General features: G+C 36.6%; 2 protein-coding genes and 1 pseudogene across 3 annotated transcripts; 2 read left to right on the top strand and 1 right to left on the bottom strand.

Moving 5' to 3' along the window:
* Positions 1-3,582: 3,582 nt before the first annotated feature.
* On the top strand, positions 3,583-4,221 carry LOC133876744 (NAC domain-containing protein 68-like). The gene has a single exon (XM_062314989.1). It carries the CDS (start codon positions 3,583-3,585, stop codon positions 4,219-4,221), a length of 639 nt encoding a protein of 212 aa, XP_062170973.1.
* A 1,178-nt stretch (positions 4,222-5,399) lies between these two features.
* Positions 5,400-10,220, top strand: LOC133876742 (uncharacterized; annotated as a pseudogene).
* Positions 10,221-12,647: 2,427 nt separating this feature from the next.
* Positions 12,648-21,958, bottom strand: LOC133877080 (outer envelope protein 39, chloroplastic). 2 transcript variants are annotated; one of them, XM_062315315.1, is made up of 12 exons: positions 21,834-21,958; positions 21,589-21,630; positions 21,443-21,509; positions 21,308-21,343; positions 20,805-20,949; positions 20,391-20,549; positions 20,208-20,278; positions 20,043-20,121; positions 19,812-19,927; positions 16,390-16,537; positions 14,673-14,742; positions 12,648-13,117 (listed from the first exon to the last, which is right to left on the bottom strand). In XM_062315315.1, the coding sequence occupies exons 2-12, from the start codon at positions 21,620-21,622 to the stop codon at positions 12,960-12,962; spliced, it is 1,083 nt and encodes a 360-aa protein (XP_062171299.1). In that variant the 5' UTR covers positions 21,623-21,630; positions 21,834-21,958; the 3' UTR covers positions 12,648-12,959. The 2 variants fall into 2 exon arrangements, with proteins under 2 accessions (XP_062171299.1, XP_062171300.1); XM_062315316.1 differs by lacking the exon at positions 21,834-21,958 and adding an exon at positions 21,721-21,801.
* Positions 21,959-22,384: the final 426 nt, after the last annotated feature.

Genomic DNA, 22,384 nt, shown 5'->3' with positions numbered 1-22,384 from the left:
TTCAAAATGGATCTAAGTACAGGAGAAAAAGTTGGCAAAATGGGGTTTTAAAGGAAGGTCTGTTGTGTGTTCTGTCGTAATGGGGTTTTTAGATGCAGTCACAGTGGGAAGATAAGTAATATATTGAATACCCCTGTTGATTTTAGACCAGTAAATCTCTGCTTGGTAATCTGTGCAGACTGGTCTTAAGTTCCACTGAATATCTGGTGGGCTCGAAATGAAATCAAGTATGGGGAGGTTGTCCAAAAACTTAGCAGATTTTGCAGAGCGTCAGCTGGGAAATCAAAACCAGGGTGTTGGGGAAAGGGAAATTTAAGAAAATCTCTTGAGAATATGGTGGCCTCGCTTCTTTTGGTTGTTTGGGTAGTGCCGGTAGCATCCTTTGTGTAGCTGCTTTGCAGTCTGGTGTATATTTGTTTGGGTGTCAATGAAAAGCTAAAAATAAAGCATATAGACCTTGTATTTACTCTTTTGATCATTGCTGGGTGTCTGTATCACTTGTTTTCGCCGTCGAGAAAACAAACATCCTGTTCATTTTGTCCACCCAATCTTTCGCTGACACTGCTGTCTGCGGCTGTTGTTATCTCGGCTCTCGACAGTCAATGAAGCACGAGCCTTGGTGCGCAAACCTGCACTGTGGACATTCTCACGCTACCTCGTATGTCATTTTTAGGTCCGACAACATGGTTGCGCCACCATGAAGCAGCGCCCCTTATGTCACGTTTGGTGGTGCGATTTTTTGAAAAATTGTAAATATGAAAAGATTTTTTTTTTTTGAAGTTATGTTTAGACAGTTTAAAAAACTAAAGAAAAATTTTTAAAAATAAAAATAAAAATTTGAATATAATTTGATATTTAAAAAATAACAAGTCACCAAAACAAGCCATTAAAATAAATCTGGACTTGTTTTTGTTTCCTAGTAGATTTAGGGTGCGTTTGAGATTGCGATTTCGTAGATAATAAGTGCGATTTTAAACCAAATCACAGAATATAAATCGTTTGGAAACTGCATTTTTAAAAATTGTGATTTGAAATCGCAGAAAATCTGTTTTTTCAAATCGCAGATAAGATGATGCTTTTTTGAAAACGCAGAATTTTAAAGGTTAATTTGTAATTTGAAATGCTAAATTGTGATTTTGCCAAACGCTTAACTGCGTTTTTAAAAATCATTTTTTTCAAATCGCACTTTTTAAAATCGCAAACCCAAACAAACTCTTAAGATTGTTGAACCGTTCGAGCATTGTAGCTTAATAATGCGTTAAAAGAATAAAAATACACATGATTCTCTCTCCCTTAATAAAAAAAAATTCTCACGTATTTTTCTCTCTTCTCTCAATCTCTCCTCTGTGAAATTTGTTGGGCTCTCATAATATTTGGTTGGATATTGACATGGAACTTGGTATGTCCATAAGTTCGTAACAACAATTAGACGCGTACACGTCTTCTAATTAAAAAATAAGACAAGTTTATAGGCTAAAAAAACGATAAACTCTGCAAAGTGTTTGATAAAATCCTCTAATTTTATAATAATTTAAGGGTTTTTTATTTCATTGCAAACTCACATATAAATAGCAGAGAAATACTTGCAGAAAAAAGTAAACATATCCCTAATAAGGAAAGGAAATATTTGTAGAGAAAATAAACTTATTCCTATTAGTAATAGGAAACATGATCCTAGTAAAGAAATTAAATAAATAAAGTAAATTTAGTCATGGTAAATAAAGAAAATAAAGTCTTAATTATAAATAAATAAATAATTAACTTGACAATAAAGTTTTTTCTTTTGTACTTTTATTGTCTAAGATCATTATTAATATTTTTTCTATTTTTTACTTTTGCGGAAAATATGAATAGAATATTTCATTAAGTCAAGGGATTATTTAAGAGAGTACTGCAATGTACCAATTTTCTAGAAGGAAATGATTTTTATTTTGTACAAAAAGTGGAGTAATACAATGGAGGGTTGATACATGAGAGACGGTTTTTCGGTCCCCATCACCCCCTTTTAGCTTTTTTAATAAAAAGAAATCAAAATTTGTCTTTTGATGGTTTTTTTCTTTAATAGAAAAGCAAAAAGAGGATGACGGGAGACGGTTGTTTGTCCCCCATAAATCATTTTTCAATACTATATAGAGTGGTCCCACACTCACTTTTTGTAAAAGAAAAAAAAGACTTGCGTTCGACTCATCCGGCCTACATTTTTTTTTTTAAAATAAAAAATAAAATACTAAAATTAGTTGTAAAAACAAAAAAAAAAACTTAATTGTCTCTTATCCTCTTGCGCAAGCTACGCTACGCTACAAACTTAGAAAAAGTCTTGACATTACGGTGTAAATTCGGTCGATTATAACCGGTTGATAATCGTTAATCAGATTTCAATCGGTAACTAATTTTAATAATTATATATATTAAATTTTTTTTTTAAAAAAAAAAAAAAGAAAATTACACTTTGAAAATAACCTTATCCCGAACAAAATGATAAGTAATATTATACAATGAGATCATTGTTTATAAAGAAAACTTAACCAATCGGTACAAGATTTTAGGAGATTCAAAGACTTCATCCATGTTCGAGATTAAGCGTGCCTACAAGAAAGCTTACTTTGCAGTGGCACCCCGATAAAAAAAAATGTTGATAAAATAGAGAAGAAGCAAACGCCCAGTTTCGAGAAATTGCTGCTGCATATGATTTTTTATGCAGTAATTTTTTGTTTTAATCTTTCCCTTGTTCAGTAGAATTTTATCAATAAGTTAAAATAATAAAAAGAATTCTACTCAATCTGAATAATAGGATAATTACAAACCCAGTTAATTGATTTTTCGAGTTTATCTCTATAATGCCAATGATGGTAGGTGAAAAAAACAAAGAGGAGGGATTGGTTCGTGAACAACTCTAGAGACACGAGATGGGTCTCACGTGGGACTTATGTGGTGGGTTTTATCACATGAGACTCACCTAATGTCTTTAAAACTTTGCACAACTGTTATGCACAAGTCATTTTTTTTTTTAAAAAAAAAAAGAAAATGTTCAAAATACTCATGATGCACAACAAGTGCATTACCACACGGCACAAGTGGAGTCTACTCTATTATGTCTTGTAGGGTTCACTCTATTGTATTTTGGGGTAGTGCAATTATTGTGTCCCATAAGTGTATGTTTCATTACCAAAAAAATAATAAAAATAAAAATAAATAAATAAATGCATGTAAATAGCTTTTTTGAAATTTGGGCTTTTTGTTCCCTAAAAAGGGGAGTAAAACGTGCATTTATTATAACCTATTTATTTAAAAAATTAATTTTAGAGAATGAGTACAAATCCAGCTAGGAGAGAGAAAGAATAGAAATCCGTTTTGAAAAGGAATACAAATCCGGGTTGGAAATGGAGTTCTAGAATAAACACAAATCCGGCCAAAACCAAAACCAAAACCAAAACCGCCAAACGGACTGGGAAGTGGCAACGCCTGTAAAATGTTCTATATATAGGGTGGGTCTGCCGGTGGGGATTATTAAGACAACATAAAACAAGGCACAAGCGTGTGGTTACTTTAAAAAACAACCGTGAAAGCTCAAAAGTTGTTATTATGGCTTCTTATACTCCGCCAGCGGGTTTCAGGTTCCAGCCGGAGGAAGAAGATCTCGTGCTGTTCTACCTTCGCCCCAAGGCTGCTGGACAGCCATTGCCGTTCCCGGACGTTATCTTCGAGTATGATGATCTTTACGGCGAGAAAGAGCCTTGTGTGATATGGGACATGTACGCAGGTCCCTCTGTGGACGAGACCCTGGACGACCTTTACTTCTTCACCAAATTGAAGTGGTTGAGTGACTCCCGTGTCGATCGGAGGGCCGGTTCCGGCGGGACTTGGGCCAATGAGTCGTCTAAGATCATCTACGCTCGTGGGACGAGAGTCCCCATTGCCAAGAAGAGGAAGTTCCGGTACGTGAACCCCGGGTCGTCCCAAGATGGTGCCTGGATCATGCAGGAGTACAGCCTGCCGATAACCAAGGCTCAGCCCGACGTGGGGTCTTCTTCTTCTTCTTCTTCGTCTTCCTACGTGGTCTGCCGCTTGAGGAAGAACAATCGGCCCGACAGCGATAGCAGCGAATCTGAAAGTCCTCCGCCGATTTCCAGCCGAGAAAGAAAAGACCAAGCAGAGAAGATGAAGCGGTTGATCAATCTTCTCAAGAGGAAAAGAGAACAAAGAACAAAAAGATATAGTTAGAGCCGTCCGGTTGAGAACGTAGCCTTCAATCGAATTCAAAACCAGAGCCATCTGGGGTGGAGATTCCCCCAAATAAACGATTGTAGGCATACTTTTGATGAGATTGACACATGAAGTTTTGCAGATTTCGGTTCGATTAGTTTGGATCAACTTTTTTGTGCTGATTTTTGTTCAATGAAAAATGACTAGGAGATGTCATATTTCTCTCTAAGAGTAGTCTTTTAATTATATTTCTATTTGGTCTCGTAAATCTACATAACTTATTGCTTGATTAATGAAAATATGAAAAGAATTATACTAGCAAACTCACGTTTGTTCTTGGGAGGCTCAAAGTACCTCCAATCATCCTAAAATCTATCAAAATCTATCCTTTTTTATTGGTTCTTCATCCCATTGGTATTAGAGCAACGTTACTTCGGCCATGGACGACCATCGTTTGGAATGATTAGAGAAGCAGTTGAGATTCTTTTTGTTTTTCAACCAATTGAAGAAAGGTATTTTCAGCCTGCAAACGAGTGTGTACAGAGTATCGTGTCAATAAGAGTTATTTGTTCCAAGCTGAGCTTGAGGGAGACTGTTAGAGGGAAAGGGACAAGTGTTTCTATTCTAGAAGGTAGTGAGGAGTCCCTATGAGTTTTTCTAAGGTGACAGAGTACTGTAGTATGCACATCCTTCAACAAGATAATGCTTGTATCTTCGAATGCTACTGAAATAACCACGATTCTCTTGGCGTTGATGCGCGTGTTGACATTAATCAAGTAGAAAATACTGGTCGTAAGATGGGAAGTCGGAGCTAGTTTGGTTGGTTCGTCTCCCTGCCGGTGGGTTTTATAGTGAATAGGTTTTCACTTTTGTTGTTTTGTGTTTCCAGATTTTTCTGGATGCTGCTTGTTGCAGTTTGGTTGTAGCTTGTAGTTGAGTTTTGCTGCTGGTGCAGTAGTTTGCTTGTTGCAGCTTTTTAGAGTTGTAGTTTTGATTTTGCTACTGTTTTCAGTAGTTGAATCAGTGTTTCCTTTTGGTAAAGTTCCAGTTTTTACTGGAGTGATGTACTGTTTTGGTGTTTGGTTATAAAAGTTTTAATTCATCCAAAAAAAAATACTGGTCATGATGTGGAAGAATGTTCGGCTTCTCTATCTGGAGATGAAGTTCTGAATTCTTCAAATAATAAATATGAGAGCATGGAGATTGTTGGGGATTATGATCAACATGCTCGACAAGAAGGAGAAGATGAAGAATCATGTCGTAGATCTGATCAGCCTAGTGTATGTATTATCAGGAGAAGAGGCTTGGGAAGAGTATGGTTGCATTTTATGGGATCTTTCTGCAAGTAAAACTAATGCAGAACTCATGGTACTCAAGGTCCCCCTTCAATTGACAATCAATCTTGATGTTGCTTTTCACCTGTTTTGATTCTGATTACATGTTGAGTCATATCAACCTTTATTCTGGATACAATGATGCTACTGTAACTCAAACAGAAACTTGATTGAAGAACTAGCCAGTTTGAAGTACAATCTAGCACCTATCCTCGTAACCCCTCTAAAGTCTTGATTGTGCTTGTGATCATGAGATGAAGATGACGGTCAATAACACTTTATTAGAATACGCAATTGATCATATTGTTAGAGGTTTCCATTTCCAACCACCCTTCTCCTTTGCAAGCAACCCAAAAATTATTAATTTTCCTGGAACTAGGTTTTGAACTATGATTTGACTTGTTTTTGCTAGAGATCTGACTATGAAATTCTTTCCTACTGCAATCAAAGTAACATATTTGTGCAGGTACAAAACCTTTTGGTTTCCCAATCGTGCGTGTTAAGGTAAGCCACATTTCAACTTTGTTGCAAAATTCTCTTTGCCTGATGAACTTATGTTCATTCCTTCTCTCTTAACTTGTTTTCTGTAAATGGATCAACTGTTAACCTGGAGGTTTTAGAAACTTGTTTCATGTGAATCTGATTGATTTTCTTGCTCCAGGAGATTAAGCCTTGGAATTATTGGAAACCTTGCCTGCCATGAAGTTCCGTTGAAACATATAGTCTCTACAAATGGATTGGTTGAGATAATTGAGGATCAATTATTTCTAGATGACGCTCAATGCCTATGTGAAGCTTGTCGGTAATACGTAGTCATGTGCTTGTAATTCCCGTAGTTAATCCTTTCAGAAATTTTTTCAGATTTTGGTTTTATTATCGTACTTGCTGCCAGTGTCTCATTCTTTCTAACCTATTAAGTTGTAACTTGTAGCCTATGTGCATAAGACTTTTTATGCCTCTCCTGGATTATAGTGCTCTTAATTTTCTTTTTCTTGGTATTCCATGTTTCTTCTGGCAAGAAATTTTCAAATAGGTTGTTAACCTTGGGTTTTCAAAGTGGTGAATGTGTTACTTGGGCTGAAGCATTGCAGTCTGAACATATTCTATGCCAAATTTTATGGATTGTGGAAAATACCTCAAATCTACAGCTTATTGAAAAGGTAGAAAATAATGTCTAAGGTTTATTTTCTTTGAGACATTCTGGTAAATGTGTGCGTGGGTGCCTATGGTGAAAAATTTTCAGCATAAGGAAATGCCTTCTATTTTCCCGATCAGCTCTTATTTTTGGGTGCTTGTGGTGGTATTTCTTAGTAAGTATATTTCAAACGGCAGTGTCAGAGAAAGCAAAAAACCGCGTCATTGCACCAATAAGGGTATCACCGACTATAGAGTTTAAAGATCCTCTCCACATATTCATTTTTGGGGGTCAAGCTTGATACTTCCTAAGAGGGCTGATTGGATGAATAAATTATGGAAGGAAGAAACACTATAGTTGTAGGAAGATTTTGGTTATAATTGTCATTTGAATGATTTGTCCTTTTAATCAGATGTTATGGTATTTTTCTTTTGTTTAACAGAGGTTATATAATGTAGTTTTGAATCACCAACTTGGTAGGACGGTTTGCTGGTTAAGTGGATTGTTGACAAAAGAAACTTCGATACTGAACACAGCTCATCTCAACTAAGCTTCTATCGCAATGAATGAAACTTTAAGAATGTTGGAAAATCTCAAATATAATATTTTTTAGATGGTTGAATTTTACCTTTTGTAAAAGTTCAAGCATGTTTATATAGCTATAAAAAGTTACATAATTGATGTTTTCACTTTACTTGTAGAGTTCTTGGCTTAAAATGGTGTGTACTATTTTTATATACTCTTTAATTTTTCCCCTGTTCACCAGTTTTTGTTTCCTTCAAACTGAACAAGTATTTAGAGCTTTTAACGTGAATAAATGGGATAATGGTGTTTGCTTTTGGTTTTGTAATTATTTTTGGTTATTGCTGAATAAATTCAATATATGAGTATACAAACAGCCAGCGTTTATCATATGTTCCTATATTGTTAATTTTTTTTTTAAAATTCTTGAGCACTTGTGTCTTTGTTAAAGTTAATAAATTTAAACAATTGTCCAAATATATACATTTCAGTCCATATCATGTCCCATTAGATATGATTAAAACAATGTTACTTGTAAATCACAAGGAATTTTAAATATCATTTAAATTCAGCTATGTTACATACAAAAGCCTTCTCTAGGGATTGTTATAAAAGCTAGCTTTCTAAAATGATTTTTTGTGTTGATCGAACACTATCATTTGAGGGCATCATATAAACATCAATAACTCACTTCTCATTGCTTCTGGTTTGATGCTTTAGGGACTAAATATTGCTAAAACATATAGTAAGTCCACGCTTTTTCAAGGAGTTAGAAATAATTCAACAAGAATTCTTCATTGTGATATTGCGAGACACTTGTGGAATTTGGCCTTTAGGATGTTTGGAGTAGAGTCGGTTATGCCGAGACGGGTGGTGGAGATCTCGGCGTGTTGGAAAAGAAGGTTTAGTTAGTCGGAAGGATCTTAATGTTGTTTGGAAGGATCTTAATGTTGTTTGGAATGTAATCCCTTCTTGTTTAATGTGGTGCATTTGGAAAGAAAGTATTGCACGAAATTTCGAGGATTGTGAGAAGACGAGCTCAGATATACAGCTTTGTTTCCTTAAATCCCTCTTCGAGTGGATCTATGTTAACGCTCTTTTTGTGGCCTCTAACTTTGTAGATGTTTGTGCTTTTTTCCCTTGTTCCTGATATTGTTGGGTGTTTTCTCTCATATACTTCCTGTATAATTGGGTTGCACCTCTTGCACTTCTAATAAATTTGCTTTACTCGTTAAAAAAATAAAATTTAACAGGAACTTTAAATTACTTTTCACTGGCTGAAGAGGTTTCCTTTTTTGAACAGAGTGTAGGACTATTATTTGCCGTCATTGAAAGTCAGCCGAAAGTTGTGCATGTTCTTCTTCCACCTTTGATGAAGCTGGGATTGCCAAGTTTATTGATTAATCTCTTGACTTTTGAGATGAGCAAATTAGTGAGTGAAAGAACACCCGAAAGGTGCAGCTTCACTCTGTATTCAAATGGGTGACATAGTATAAATTTGGTAGATCAAGGTTCCCCCCTTTTTTAATGACAACTGATACACTTATAGCTTGCAGTTGTTTAGTCAATCAATTATCTCATTGTATTTGCAATTTCTTTTCAGTTGTGCTACTAGTGTAGTTTACTATCTTTTAGAAATTAAGCACCTTATAGTCTAGTAGAACAAAATAATAATCATGTCCTACATGAATAAGATTCACCAAATACCGTAATACATTTAAGTATAGCTCTCTGCCTGTAATTTATGAGTCTAAGCAAGCAAAAATGGTAACTTAATTTACTGTTGCCATATTTCATCGCTGTAAAGGAATATAACTATGGATCTAGAGATCCATGACTAAATAATGGCACCTATATGAACTGCTGTTGGTATATTTGGTTTCTTTGTTCAATTTGTAATTTACATTTCTATAACGAGAATCAAGTGATCTGGCTCAGTTGGCCATTGTTGTCTTGAATGTGCCATGGAGGCTGGACTACAGAGCGAAGCTCTTTCTGGTACCCAATTCTTGATGTAGTCCTTTGCGCAATTGAAGCTCTTTCTGCTATAGATGGTTATTCTCAAGAAATCTGTTCAAATAAGGAACTTTTTAGACTGGCTTGTGACATGGTCAATCTCCCTGACAAAGTTGAGGTACATTTTAGCTTCCTGAAAGTCGGAAAATACTGATATTATATAGACATTTGGTAAGTGTAATTTTTGGTGGTGCTGTTTCATTTCACTCTGTCCAGATAATGTTTAGATAATTGGTAATGTTTGATTCTTGACTATTCAATGTCCTTTAAACTTTGGAGCTGTCTGTCCTTACTACTAAAGAAATTAATTGGATACTATAAGAAGTATTATTTAAATTGAAGTGACTAACTATTATTAGCCTCTTGGAAGAAAAAAAATCGTAATAAGAAAACTGTGCATCAGTAGAACTTGTGAATATTTTGTAATGGCCCTTCGAATTGATTGATATCTCTTCTGCAGGTTGCCAGCTCTTGTGTTACTGCTGCAGTACTGATTGCAAATATTCTTTCTGATGTATCTGATTCAGCTTCAGAGATCTCACAGGGTAAATTATTAATGTTTCTTATCTGCAATTTCTTTTTTCCTAATGCCATCATCTTTGCAATTTTTTTTGTTTATTTTTCTAACTTCTCTAAGAATTAAAGTGACTTTTTAGATCCATCCAGATTTGTGTTTCTTACGGGGGGCTGCTCGATATATTTCCTTTTGCTTCGGATGATCCATGTCAAGGAAGCAAGAACTGTGAATGCACATCCTTAATGTCGACAGAGTTGAATAACTTGAATGGTTCTATGATGTATTCGTTCCTTGGGGATCAAGTAGAAACTAATAAGGAGTAAATCTCCATTTATTTCCAGCCTTTATTTCCTAGTCTAATAAGGAAGAGATATTCCCAATAAGAATGTAGGCTATTCGTAAGGATCTTTCCTTACTAGTTATTGACGGCTAAACCTAGTTTAGCCCTTGTAACATCCAGCTATTATTCCTTTAGTATGGATCTTTCTTGGTAGGGTTCTTGCATGTTGTAAATGATGGCTAGACCTAATGGTTATGTCTTATGACCTAACCGTCTCCTATTTAAGAATAATCACAATGAATAAAGAGTTATGCTTGACTATTATCAAACCTATAACTTCTTTTGGTGTCTCAAAGGTCACAGCTCCCTCGAAGTTGCCTAAATCCTTTTTCCCTTGTTCTTGTGCTATTTGATCGCATCATGCTATAAAAGAGGCTGCATAGTGGGATACTGGAAAACAGCTATGCGAACTTGTGTCAAGGATGCTCCTTTTTTGTAAGACTTCACAGACAAAGCAGATATGAGAACTGGATTGGAAAGAGCTGTTTAAAGACCTTTAATTTTAGGCAGAACTATTTGCACTTAAAAGGGTTACTGCTTTCTGAAAATCAATGAAGAATTAGATTTTGATCTAGAATGGTCATGGAAAGTAGCCATCTATGCCTCTACCTGATGTGGCTCTAATTGGGTAAAAGCAGGAACAGACTTCTTTCTTCAAAAGGACTCAAATTACTCCAGGAAAGTGTTGGCTGCAAAGAACAACTTACAAAGTCACTTGAATCCCGAGCAAGAACCCATGTTTGATGGTGTTGTTGGAAGCGGAAAACATATCTATTGCATAGAACAATAATGTCTTTAATAATGTCTCAAGGCCTAATAGTATTAGCTATGGCGTTCTCAGGGATTACATCCTTAAGAACAGCTCACTCAAGATTTTTGATTCCCATTAATGAGGGATTCACTATTGAATATTGAACAATGAACATTGATGGAGAATTGCTTTGTTCAACAATTTGATTGTTGGGATGAAGCTCGTACACCACTAATGTTTTGAAGCTCTTGAGAACATTGAGAGATATGTTGCATTTCTTAGAAAGATTTGATCATGAGAAACTTTTTGGTGGGACTGCAGTTGTTCTTGATAGAGATTTCAGACAGATATTGCATGTTATGCTGAAGGGAAGACGTTGTAGCACCATCGGTTAATTGATCAAGTATTTGGAATCATTTCTAGGTTTTTATAGTAATGAATGAACCAGGGCAGAGAAGGTGTACCATCATTAGAATCTAAATTTGAGTTTACTGATTTCAGACCTGAAACCCAGACACAGATATATTTCAGATAAAAATTAATAAGTGATACTGATTAAATATATCTCTCTTTGGGTTTCAGGTCTGAAATTCAGGGTATGAGGCTTCTGGGGCTCAGGTTATAATGTGCATCACTAGGGTTGCTCAGACACTTTTGGTTCTGAAGGGCCAATGCTCAGCGTCTGATCTGTATAGTGGCTGTTCCTGCTTCATATTGCTCTCATGGTTGTTACTGGGATGGTGGGTGAGTTGCTGTTTCTGTTTATATGTTAAGAGTTAATACACAACCACACACGGGCATGGGTACATGCATATGTAAATACATATTTGTTGACAAAAACACTATTGTTTGGTAGAATTCGACCGAGCTTGGTGAGGATTTTGGATGATTGTTGGATTGTGAAGAGACAGGGCAAGAGAATTTGCCCTTTTCTGGTGCATATAATTCATTGGATTTCAAACCAATCATGGCGTGCATTGTGCAACAAAGATAAGGCCATCAGGGCTATGGGGATTGCAGAGCAACGATTTTGAAGGGGCAATGAAGTTGCAAAGGCGGCTCAGCAGCTGCTTCCTGAGCTTGAGAATATGTCTCAATTGCTTGCAGTCTGTGTGGTTCGCTTTTCTCTGCACCAAACAAACTGTATGTGTCAGCAATGGACTGGTATTCAGACTGAAAAATTGGCTGATGAGGCAACCATCAAGAGAGAAGAGTACATAAAGCACCATTAAACTAGGAAAAGGAATGTTGCCATTTGTTACACTTTCACCGACGGTTGCTTGAAATGCCAACTTTCACCTTTTGCGCCAATACGCCGTCAGGGAAAAAACGTCGGCATTTTGTTGCTGACGTTTTCTGGGGTTTTAACAGCATTTTTTGGCCGCCGTTAATACCCTTTTTTATCTTTCTTTTTTTTTTCTTTTTTTGTAGTAAACTTTGATAAGTACCAAGCTTTAGAATAACTAAACCAGGAATCCCAAAAAATAAAAAGAGAGAGGACTCAATATTGAAAATATTTATTCTGAAAAGATTTGTTCCCAAGTGACCCTGGGATGTTGGTAAATTAGGTTTGAAAGCTTTCGTAATTATTCAGTAGAGATTAATGTTGGGATGGAATGAGACTCATATTTTGAACTCTTTTGTGATGACAAACTATTACCAAGTACAGAAAGAAATACAAAAGCAAATAGTAGATTATATCGTCTATGTTCACAGATTTCAATTCAGAAAAGCAAGAAAGCAAATCTCAATATGCATTAAATTATCTCCATTATAAGAAGAAATATCTATACATTATTTCTTACAACCCCCCCCCCCCCCCCCCCCCCCCGCCAAAAAAAAAAAAAAATTGGCCATGTGGTCCAAAAAAATTAAAGCATTCTGTAAAAATTATTCAGATTTTAAATTTCGCACAAGGAGTTAAAACATTTTAGAAATGAGAACAGAAGAAAATAATTTCTGTACTCTTCAATTTCTCAAAATAATGGCCAAATCGGGAGCAAACAGCTTGGACAACAGCAGCTCAAACATTCCATGGACATCAGGACATGTAACGTTATCAGCAACCGAAGAGAGCAATGTACTAAACTGCATTAAGAACATTGGCCGTTGCAAGAAGTGCGGAATTCGCAACGGGGAAATCAGGAAGCAAGGTTGCTGATGCCAAAGTAGACAGTTTTCTGTTGAAATGCATTGATTGCATAATCAACCTGAAAGTGACCAAACTGAGATTTAAACCGCAGACCATATCCAAGCCCAATACCAGATCCCGGTTTGCCCTGCCGAAATGCTGGATTTCCTGAAACTCCATGTAAAGTAGATTCATCAATAAGATAATTGCATAAGAGCCTTAAGAGACACACCATAAAGTAGATCGGAAGACATCGTAAAAAGCAATAGGCTGATAAGAACATATGAAGTCAGGAAGGACAAAACCAACATGTCAAGATTAGTACTCCATGAGTTCTCAGAAGTAATGCATAATGATATACAAAAATCAAGGTTACTTCCCCATGTCACTGATTATATCTATCCTGATCAAGTTGAAAGAGGGTGTGGGTAAACAAGATTAATCTGTCACAAAATTTTAGTATTATGGTCTTTCAAAAGGTAGCATGCATGTTTCACCAAATGCCTGGATAAATCTATGGTGCATGGATAGAATCAACATCTTGTGCTGCCTCAGAGGCCCTGATCACATAAGAGCAGATGTCACGAGTGGCAAGGAACCAACCATTTCAGAGACAATTAGCAAAACGATTTTTGGGAAATCTAAAATGCCTTTTGGAGTCCAAAACCCGCCAAACTCTACTAGCTCACAAAGGAGCTCGTCATGACACGCTATAGAATATGGAAAAAGTAGAACAAGAGGGGGTGAAGAGAAATCAAACTTGCTCTCCAAGGATTATGGTGGTTTTGAAAATGATCTAAGCTGCTCTAGATCTAGCTGACCTAACAAGGTCATTTATTCTCTTTCTGGTATTACCAATACGAGGCCCAACTCCTCCACTGTCCAATTTCATTGCTTTATTATGTTGCTGGTAGTGCTTCTAGTGGTAACCACGGTTTACAGATCAGGGTAGCTGTATATCTGACAAGTTTATATTTGCCTTTGGTTAACGTCTTTCTTTTCTTAGTCAGACATAATAAGGATGTGCTCACACTAGATAACCAATCTTGTAAATCCTTGGCTATAATTTTCAAGTTGTCTTTGTGCAACTGGGGCTTCCTTTTCTGTATAAGGTCTCTTAGCATCAACCACCTAGCTGTATAAGTTTATTTATTAGATCCAACATGGTATTAATCCATGCCAAACAACAATCAAGGAAGAGTGTTCCTATGCTACCCCACTCCATGCAACAACTTGAAGAAGAATCAAACAGCTTATGTCGTCATTGCGATTGACTTTCATTGGAATGCATGTATGGAATTCTAATTTCCAACTGATTTATACTCGATTTTATTAGGTGATATTTATGATAGATCCTGAAAGAGGCTTTGTCCTATTTTATTTTCCTGCCAAAAAGAAATATTCTTCAAGAGGAACCATACTACTATTTCCAATCATTGTGACAAATCCATGAAGATACATTACCTGGCCATGATTTTCTCCGCTTTTTCCTGTTTTCACTCTTATCAAGCTTCTATCGGCTTGACGTTCACATAACTCACATGAAGCAATACAATTAATTCTAGCGTTATATTTATCTATCCTTGCCTAGGAATTTTTTGAAGGTTTAGGCGTATAAACTTCATATTATACTAGTAAAACTACGAGTATTTAGAACCCGAAGGGAAGGAAAATCTGCAAGTAACTCATATTTTTCAAATGCAGTGAAGGAATGGCAACTCACCAGGTACATGTTGACCAGACCCCAAGTCGGTTCCACAGTCTAAGAAAATAGCACCTTCAAACATCTTGTTCTGAAAACAATAAACAAGGGTGTAAGGTCAAGTAATAATGTGGTAGTTTAATCAACAATAAGTACGAAAATTTAAAGATCAAAATGCGAAATATGAGAAAATTCTACATAACTATAAGTGATTCTAATGAAAAGATTTAGAAATTAGCTTTTCTAACAAACGATATGAAGACGTTTGCAGACGACACACTTCCTATATGCTTTTCAACCATAACACATAGACCGCACCACCAATAACATAACTGAAAAATGCATGGACAGAAAAAAAATGAAAAGAAGCATTCAAAACTATCAAATAGACAGAATGGTTAGCTTCAAACCGCAATCTTGTGGCAGATATCAGGATTAATCAATTCAGCCATGGCTTTTGGTGATATGATCCACAGCATATAAGGGTCTAAGATCTCTACAGTTAGAATGTTTCTGAGATCTCCTACCATCTATACCGCACGACAGTACCTCTCACTACCTAAGGAAAGGAATTTAATGCAACCGAAAATGCCATCTCTGTCTTCTTTTTTTCTTTTTCCTTCTTCAAACCCAATCAAATTCCACACAAAACTTACATTTAGTTAGAATAGATCATAAATTGCATTTTGTTAACACTGTATAAAAAAATTCAAACTGTTTTGAACTATTGGTTTTTTGGAATTCTTTGCTACTTACTGGGCATTAGCTCACCCATGTTTGCATAACTTTCAAAGTTAGAAGATGGTCCCTTGAGTTGAATTTTACAGTTTGCTGATCACTGGAAACTAAATAGTCTGAGAGTTATTCCCTTGATCTGATAAGCGAACTTTGGATTTTAAAGATTTTCTTTATGTTGTTAGTTAATTATTGTTTTGTTGGAGAATAACTTTGAGGTTTGTAAACTGTAAGTATTTTAGTCCCAGATGCTATTACGAATATTTGATAATAAATTGTAATTAAAATTAAGAAAGTATTGGAGAGAGCTCTAACTGATACTTGGTAGACTTTTTATGGAAATAAATGGTTTAGTCTTTGATGCAATAGAATTATACGGGGAAAATTTCAAACAGCTTTTTAGTGATTATCAGTTAAGCATGCACCATGCCCATTTTGGGTTTGGGGCGTGACACATTACACACTGACGAAATAAATTAGAAAACAAATAGCATGTTTGCAAAATCATAATCAATAGAAGCATTTTCTGGTCACACATAATTACCAGAAAAAGAAATTCACAATTAAACTCACCAGAATTTGTGCACTTAGGTTTTTAGTTTCTTTTCTAGTAAGTAACATTGTATGTGAAGGTTACCAATCAACAGACGTGTCAGCAATTAGCGAGTTCTATATCAAAAAAGTGGGAAAAAAAAAAAAAAAAAAAAAAAAAAAAAAAAAAAAAAGAAAAAGAGTTCAGCTGTTCTGAAAGCTTGTAGGCCACAGAAAAGTTGTAAAGCTAAACAAAATTTATTTAGGCAATAACTGTGGGTGCTGACCTTAAAGCAGTATGATAAGTAGCTATTGCTAAATGAATATCTAAAGCTGAAGCCTACTTTAGCAGGTTTTCATTTGACTTTTTGGCTTAAAATGGAGATGCATACCCAAAATAGAAAGAAAACAGAACATCCTATTGAAGTTCAAAACTAAAGAGCATCTAAATATTGATAAAGCCATTACTTACTAACGGGAATGTCAATTCACTGTTAGCAACCAGACAAGATCTCCCAGATCCAACTGCACCCTCACCATAACCCCGCACACTGCTAAGACCCCCAATTGCAAATGCTTGGTAAGGAGCCATGTCCCCAACAATGGAACCACCTGTCAGGCTGTTAGAGGGAAAGTAAGAGTGGAGAAAAATAGAGCAAGGATATTATTGTAGAGATTGCATGAAAACCTTAGAGAGAGAAATAGAGCCACGTTAGTTCTCTTACATTGCCTACCTCTCATGTCTTGTTATATAGGTTTGAAAAATATTACAATGACCAAAATACCCATGTACATCAAAGCCTAACAAATTCTTCTAACACTCCCTCTCAAACTGGAACATATATATATCATATAAACCCAACTTGAAACAAATAAACTCTGACCAGTTACGACACGGATTTTGTGAACATATCAGCTAACTAGTCCCCAGATTTCATGAATAGTATAGATATATCTCCACTAAGTATCTTATTTTGGATGAAATGACAATCAACCTCAATATGCTTTATCTTTTATAAAAAACTGAGTTAGAAGCAATATTTAAAGCTGCCTGTTTATCACAAAATAATGGGATGGGCATCGGAGCTGAGAACCCCACAATCTCCTGAAGAAAATGTTGTAACAATGTAGATCCCAACAGTAGAACACGGAATGATTACTACGGCCACAATGAGTACACTTCTTAGGCTCACAACTCCCAGTTGACCACCTCCTCAAGAATCACAACCACCACGGGAACTGTGGCCACCACAACCTCCTCGTCCCCCAAGGGAACTACCAGAACTACCACGGGAGGCAAGAAAAGCATAACTATCTCCACTACAATCAGTACTAATCTGAGAACCATTGTCTAGAAGAGTAGCTTGCTGAATGCGAGAAAATACCTCAGGAAGAGAAGGGATATCTGAGCCACCCAACATTTGTGCACAAACTAACTCATACTCGGGTTTCAACCCAATGAGAAACCGAACAACATCCACATCCTGACGTTGCTTCTCCATAACTTTCACGTCAGTAGAGAGCGTTTGATACATATTTCGCTCCTTACAAATTGAGACATCCTAGTTGTAATACTCTTCCACAGTTTGAGACTCCTATCCAAGCCCAAAATATTGTTTACACACCTCATAAATCCAAGTGATATTCCCAATTTCCCAATGCCTGAGTGCATATGCGTGAGATGATCCCAAATATCCTCAGTAGTAGGGAGATAGATAAAGGAAGATCCAATATGAGGCTTGATACTATTCAACATAAAGGAAATAATTTTATTATCTTCCTGGTCCCAAAGGCTAGTGGAACTACAATTGCAAATGATGATACAGTCCTTTCCCTCTCAAGAATACCTCCACACGTCACGCCCAATAAACATATTTTTTCCCATTTAGTTTCACAAATGTCATAGGAGCATTAACCATACAAGCCTAAGTGATTAAATCTCATTTAGTGGTCACAATGTGTCTAATCCACCGCAAAAGTGTACCAACAACAGTTAATCCCAAAACCTTGAACTAGAACAATGCGAGCAGCAAATAACCACAGAAACTAACTGAACAACTCGCTGGCAGTGCTGAACAATGCAGTATAACTACACCAATGAGCCAAAAAACCAGACAATGACGGAAACTGGCAAGACGACCCAAATCGAAGTGAGCTGGGCAAATGAACCGGGTTGACCCGATATAGGAACTGGGCTGACCCGACTCGGAGTTGGATTGAATGGGCCTGACCCATTCTCAGTTTGGGCTAGACTTAAGATGGGTTGGACCCGGCCCAAACTTAAACTCGAATATCCCATTCCTCCATAAAAATAGCTTGGCTTGAGCTATGGATATCCTTATCCTGAATAGGGGACAAAGAGCACTAGTAACGAAACAACCTTCTTCTTCTCCAAAAGCCACCGGCAATTCGCCGGCAACACTCAAACTGCGCCGGCATCCACTACAACGACGACAAAAGAGACCACCGCTGATCACAACCACACAATATCCACCCCAAACCCACTCACCAAAATCACCAAACTACCACTACAGTTATCTCTGGCCACCGCAGACAGTACCAACCACTACAAATATCATCAACTACACCAACAAACCACCCAGATCAATTCTTTTAAAGCATGGAAATACTTAAAACCCAATAGCCACGATCACAGTTCTAATGGCTACACCAAACCCACCAACGACGACATCACACCATTAATGATGGTGATCTCAACGCTATCGCTCTCCTTACACATTAAGCCTAGTATTTCAATCTCCTCCGATCAGTAGCAATACTAGATTGGGTGAGAGAAAAGAAAAAAAAATAAGGGAAGAGAGTAAGTAGGAAGAAACGGAAAGTATCAAGGAAGAGGATTAAACCCTAAGCTCTGATACCATATCGTAGAGATTGCATGAAAACCTTACAGAGAAAGAGGAGGCACTTTAGTTCTTACGTAGCCTACCTCACATGTTTTATTATATAGGTTTGAGAAATATTTCAGTAACCAAAATACCCATGTACATCAAACCCTAACAAATTCTTCTAACATATTTAAAACAAGATTTAATTATCTACAAGTCAGGAATGAGAGCTCGTCTTCTCAATTCTGTGGAGTGGTCTTTGTTTTGCTCTTGAATGGGGATCGCGAAGGGGCAAGAGGTTAATATTGTGGCTTACCTCTCTGCCTTGGATGAGGAACATAGGCGGTGGGATAAGATTGAGGATTGAGAGTTTTAGGGGCTTAGGGTTGGGTTGTTTTGTGGGTTGTTTCTTGTCGGGTCAGTGGTGAGGCTTTTGCTTCTTGTATACTCCGTGTGTACTAGGGACGCCTTACGCTGTTTTTTTAAATATAATTGCAATTACTTATCAAAAAAAAATTATTTATAAGTCAAGAAAAGCACATTAGCACCCCCCCCCCCCCCCCCCCCTCCCCCTTCCAAAACAGTCTTGCTTTCCAAGTGGGATAAATGAAGCTTCCGTAGCAGGGTAGGCATCATGCTTTGAGCACAATCAACTGATTCTCTCATGACCAAATCAACACTCTTCAATTACTTCACAAACTTTAGTTAGATTCCTCATTGCTTATATGGTAGAAGCCATGGTCTCTTTCTTTATATTTTTCCTTCTTTTTCCTCAAATGCTAGTTTCAATATATAGTTTATCAATATTTTCAAATGATTTAATGCCTTTAATACACTTTTGTAATTCTTTTTTTCTTTTTTTTATCACATCCTTACACACATCCTGCATGCTAATTCTAAAGTTTCTCAAATACTTCTTATTCACTTGCTTGACACTTGATGCATTCCAATATTCATATTTCTACGTCACACTTCTGCTTACCACTCTCTACGCTGGCTCTAAGAACTATGCAGTATGTATCTAACAAAGAAAATAAATGTTAATCACCTTGTCAAAAGAAATGCTGGCCCAAGTTTGACTCCCTTTGATGCTACAAATTTAAACCGGTTGAAGATTAGCCACTTAGATAGAACTGGAATCCCTTGTTCTATTTGCAGACTAAACTGAATACATGACAAACATGCAGTTAGCAGAATAAATTTGACTGGGACCTAAGATATAAAAATCCAATTTGATACAAGTATCTAGAACCAAAGATCAACCAGGAGGATAGCTTACACGAGAAAAAGTACGATCATTTGCCTTAGCAAATCGAGATTCTTGCCTTAAAACTACCATACTGTCATGCGAATTGCCACTGCATACAAGCATCTTACAGAAAATTTTAGAAATCATCCAACAGATCATTGAAAATTAGAATACTGTACTACACGCCTAAACTACCTGCAAGTCACAGGAAACCCATCAAGATCTCTGCTTATTGTGCGACCATCATCATTTAGAGGGCGAACATGCTGCGCAGTTGGCAGTAATTAGTTCCCATTGTTAAGTACAGACAGAAGAACTGCAGCCGAAGTAACACATGGACATAGATGCCCAAAAGGTACTGATAAGTTGACAGCTGACCTCAAATTTTATACTGGTTGCGCTGCTCCATCTAGAACTTGCTGGCTCATTCAGATCCATTCCAACTGATAGTCGAGACAAATTCACACCTCCACTCCCTGAACGGGTGAAATTGTCCATGGGGATACCATGGACCCCAATCTCAGGTGAAAGAGAATGCTGGGAGAAACAAAAATCAAAGAAAGAAAGAAATTAGAAATTAAGGATATGTATGCCGCAGATTTCTACTCAAAGTAATATCTATTTCACATTTATCAATTGGGTTTTATTAATTCAGATCAAAGTGGTTTGGAAATTCCCATAAAGCTCAATTATAATTTTCAATATGTTTTTCCATGTTTTTCACCCACTAATAATAATAATCATGATAAGATAAAAGATAATAAGAACAATAATGATTAAGGAGGAACAGACCTGCATAACAAAAGACTGTTGAGCAAGCCATTCAGGTCTCGGCCTCCGATAAGCCACCAAGACATTTGAATCATACAGCCCCTTGTCCCAAGATAAATCAAGCTTCTCGCTTCCACCAAATAAGTTCGGGTGTTTGATGTAAAGACTGCAGTAAACAAACTGAACCAGTTATTATGCCGATTGCCAGAGTTCTCCACTTGCTTGACGACAAAGCTAAATAAAAAATTAAATTTCCAATTTCACATTTCACATTCTTTTGGTTTCCAGAAGATAGAAAACCAGCATAAACAACGCCAAATATTTGATTTAAGCACATTGGAATGAAGCTTTTTGTTCTCTTTGGTCCAAACAATGAGAGCCCAAGTTAAAACTTTTTGAACTCGAATATCTTTTTTCCCTACATTTTCTCATCAAGAAAGCATGATATATCTTTACAAAACTAATCAGACCATAAAAAACCAAACTTTTAGATGGTAAAAAGTAAACCAAAATCAAACCGCTACCTCCCAATTATCAGAGAAAGAGGACTGCCAGTGCTCCTGTTATAAAGAGTAAGCGAAGAAGAAATCAATCACCCAGTAAAAAATTCTGGGAAAGGAGGGAAAGGGAATGAAAAAAAAAAAAAAAGAAGCAAAAACCTGAAAGGAGTAAGCATCAAAGAAGCGCAGAGCTTGTGAGTGAGATCAACATTAACATCAATCTTGGCTGTAACAGACAAAAATAGGCCACATTTACACATCCCCATCAATTACAATTGAAGAATCAAGAACCAACCCCCACTAACCTTTGCCAGCATGGATGCTCTTCTGAGCTCCCATCCAATTACCTGTGCATAAACCATTAAACTTAAATGGGAAAATTATTGAGCGAAAGACAAGGATTGCATGAATGAAAAAGCGCAGAGCGTCTCAGAGACAGAGGAGTGCGTGGCGCTTTGTGTGTGTTTGCGGGCAAGGTGTGTTTTGTGACGTCTACTGAAGTTCCTAGCTTCCAACGTTTGTTATCCCTTTGCTTCTTCATTGGTCTTACCTGCACGTGATGGCAATGGAGATACCCTTTTATCTATTTTTCTCTCTCTCCTCTATAAAATTTTCACAAGCTGTGAAACACGAGGAACTTGGGAGTTGAGTGCTGCTCTCTCTCCCAGAAGGTTTGAGATGATTTTTAATTGCCTTTTGTTTCATTACACTTTAGTTTTTTTTTCAATTTATATGGCAGCATAACACTTTTTCAATCTAAAAATATTAACAAACGAACTTTTTAGTTTGATACATTTAGATTTCTCAAAAAAGAAAAATTTTAAAAATTAAAATTTAAAACTAAAAATTAAAAAATTAAAATTAAAAGAGAATTGTACACATATCCCTCAAATAATAATAAAAAAAAAAGGGATGGAACCTTAGTTAAATGGGGGTGGCTCGACTACCCTCTCTAGTCGGCTTGTGGGTGGCCGAAACTATCCCAAAATGGCCAAGAGGTGGTTTGGCCACACCCTCAATTCTTTTGTTAGATGGTGTGTTTTTTTTTATTATTAAATGTGTTTTTGTCTTTAAATGGAACATTGACAATTGAATGGTAAT

The sequence above is a fragment of the Alnus glutinosa genome, chromosome 9 (genome assembly GCF_958979055.1).
Source record: "Alnus glutinosa chromosome 9, dhAlnGlut1.1, whole genome shotgun sequence".
Lineage (NCBI taxonomy): Eukaryota > Viridiplantae > Streptophyta > Magnoliopsida > Fagales > Betulaceae > Alnus > Alnus glutinosa.
Note: the sequence above shows the minus strand (reverse complement) of the source record. Positions and strands in the feature narration are given on the sequence as shown.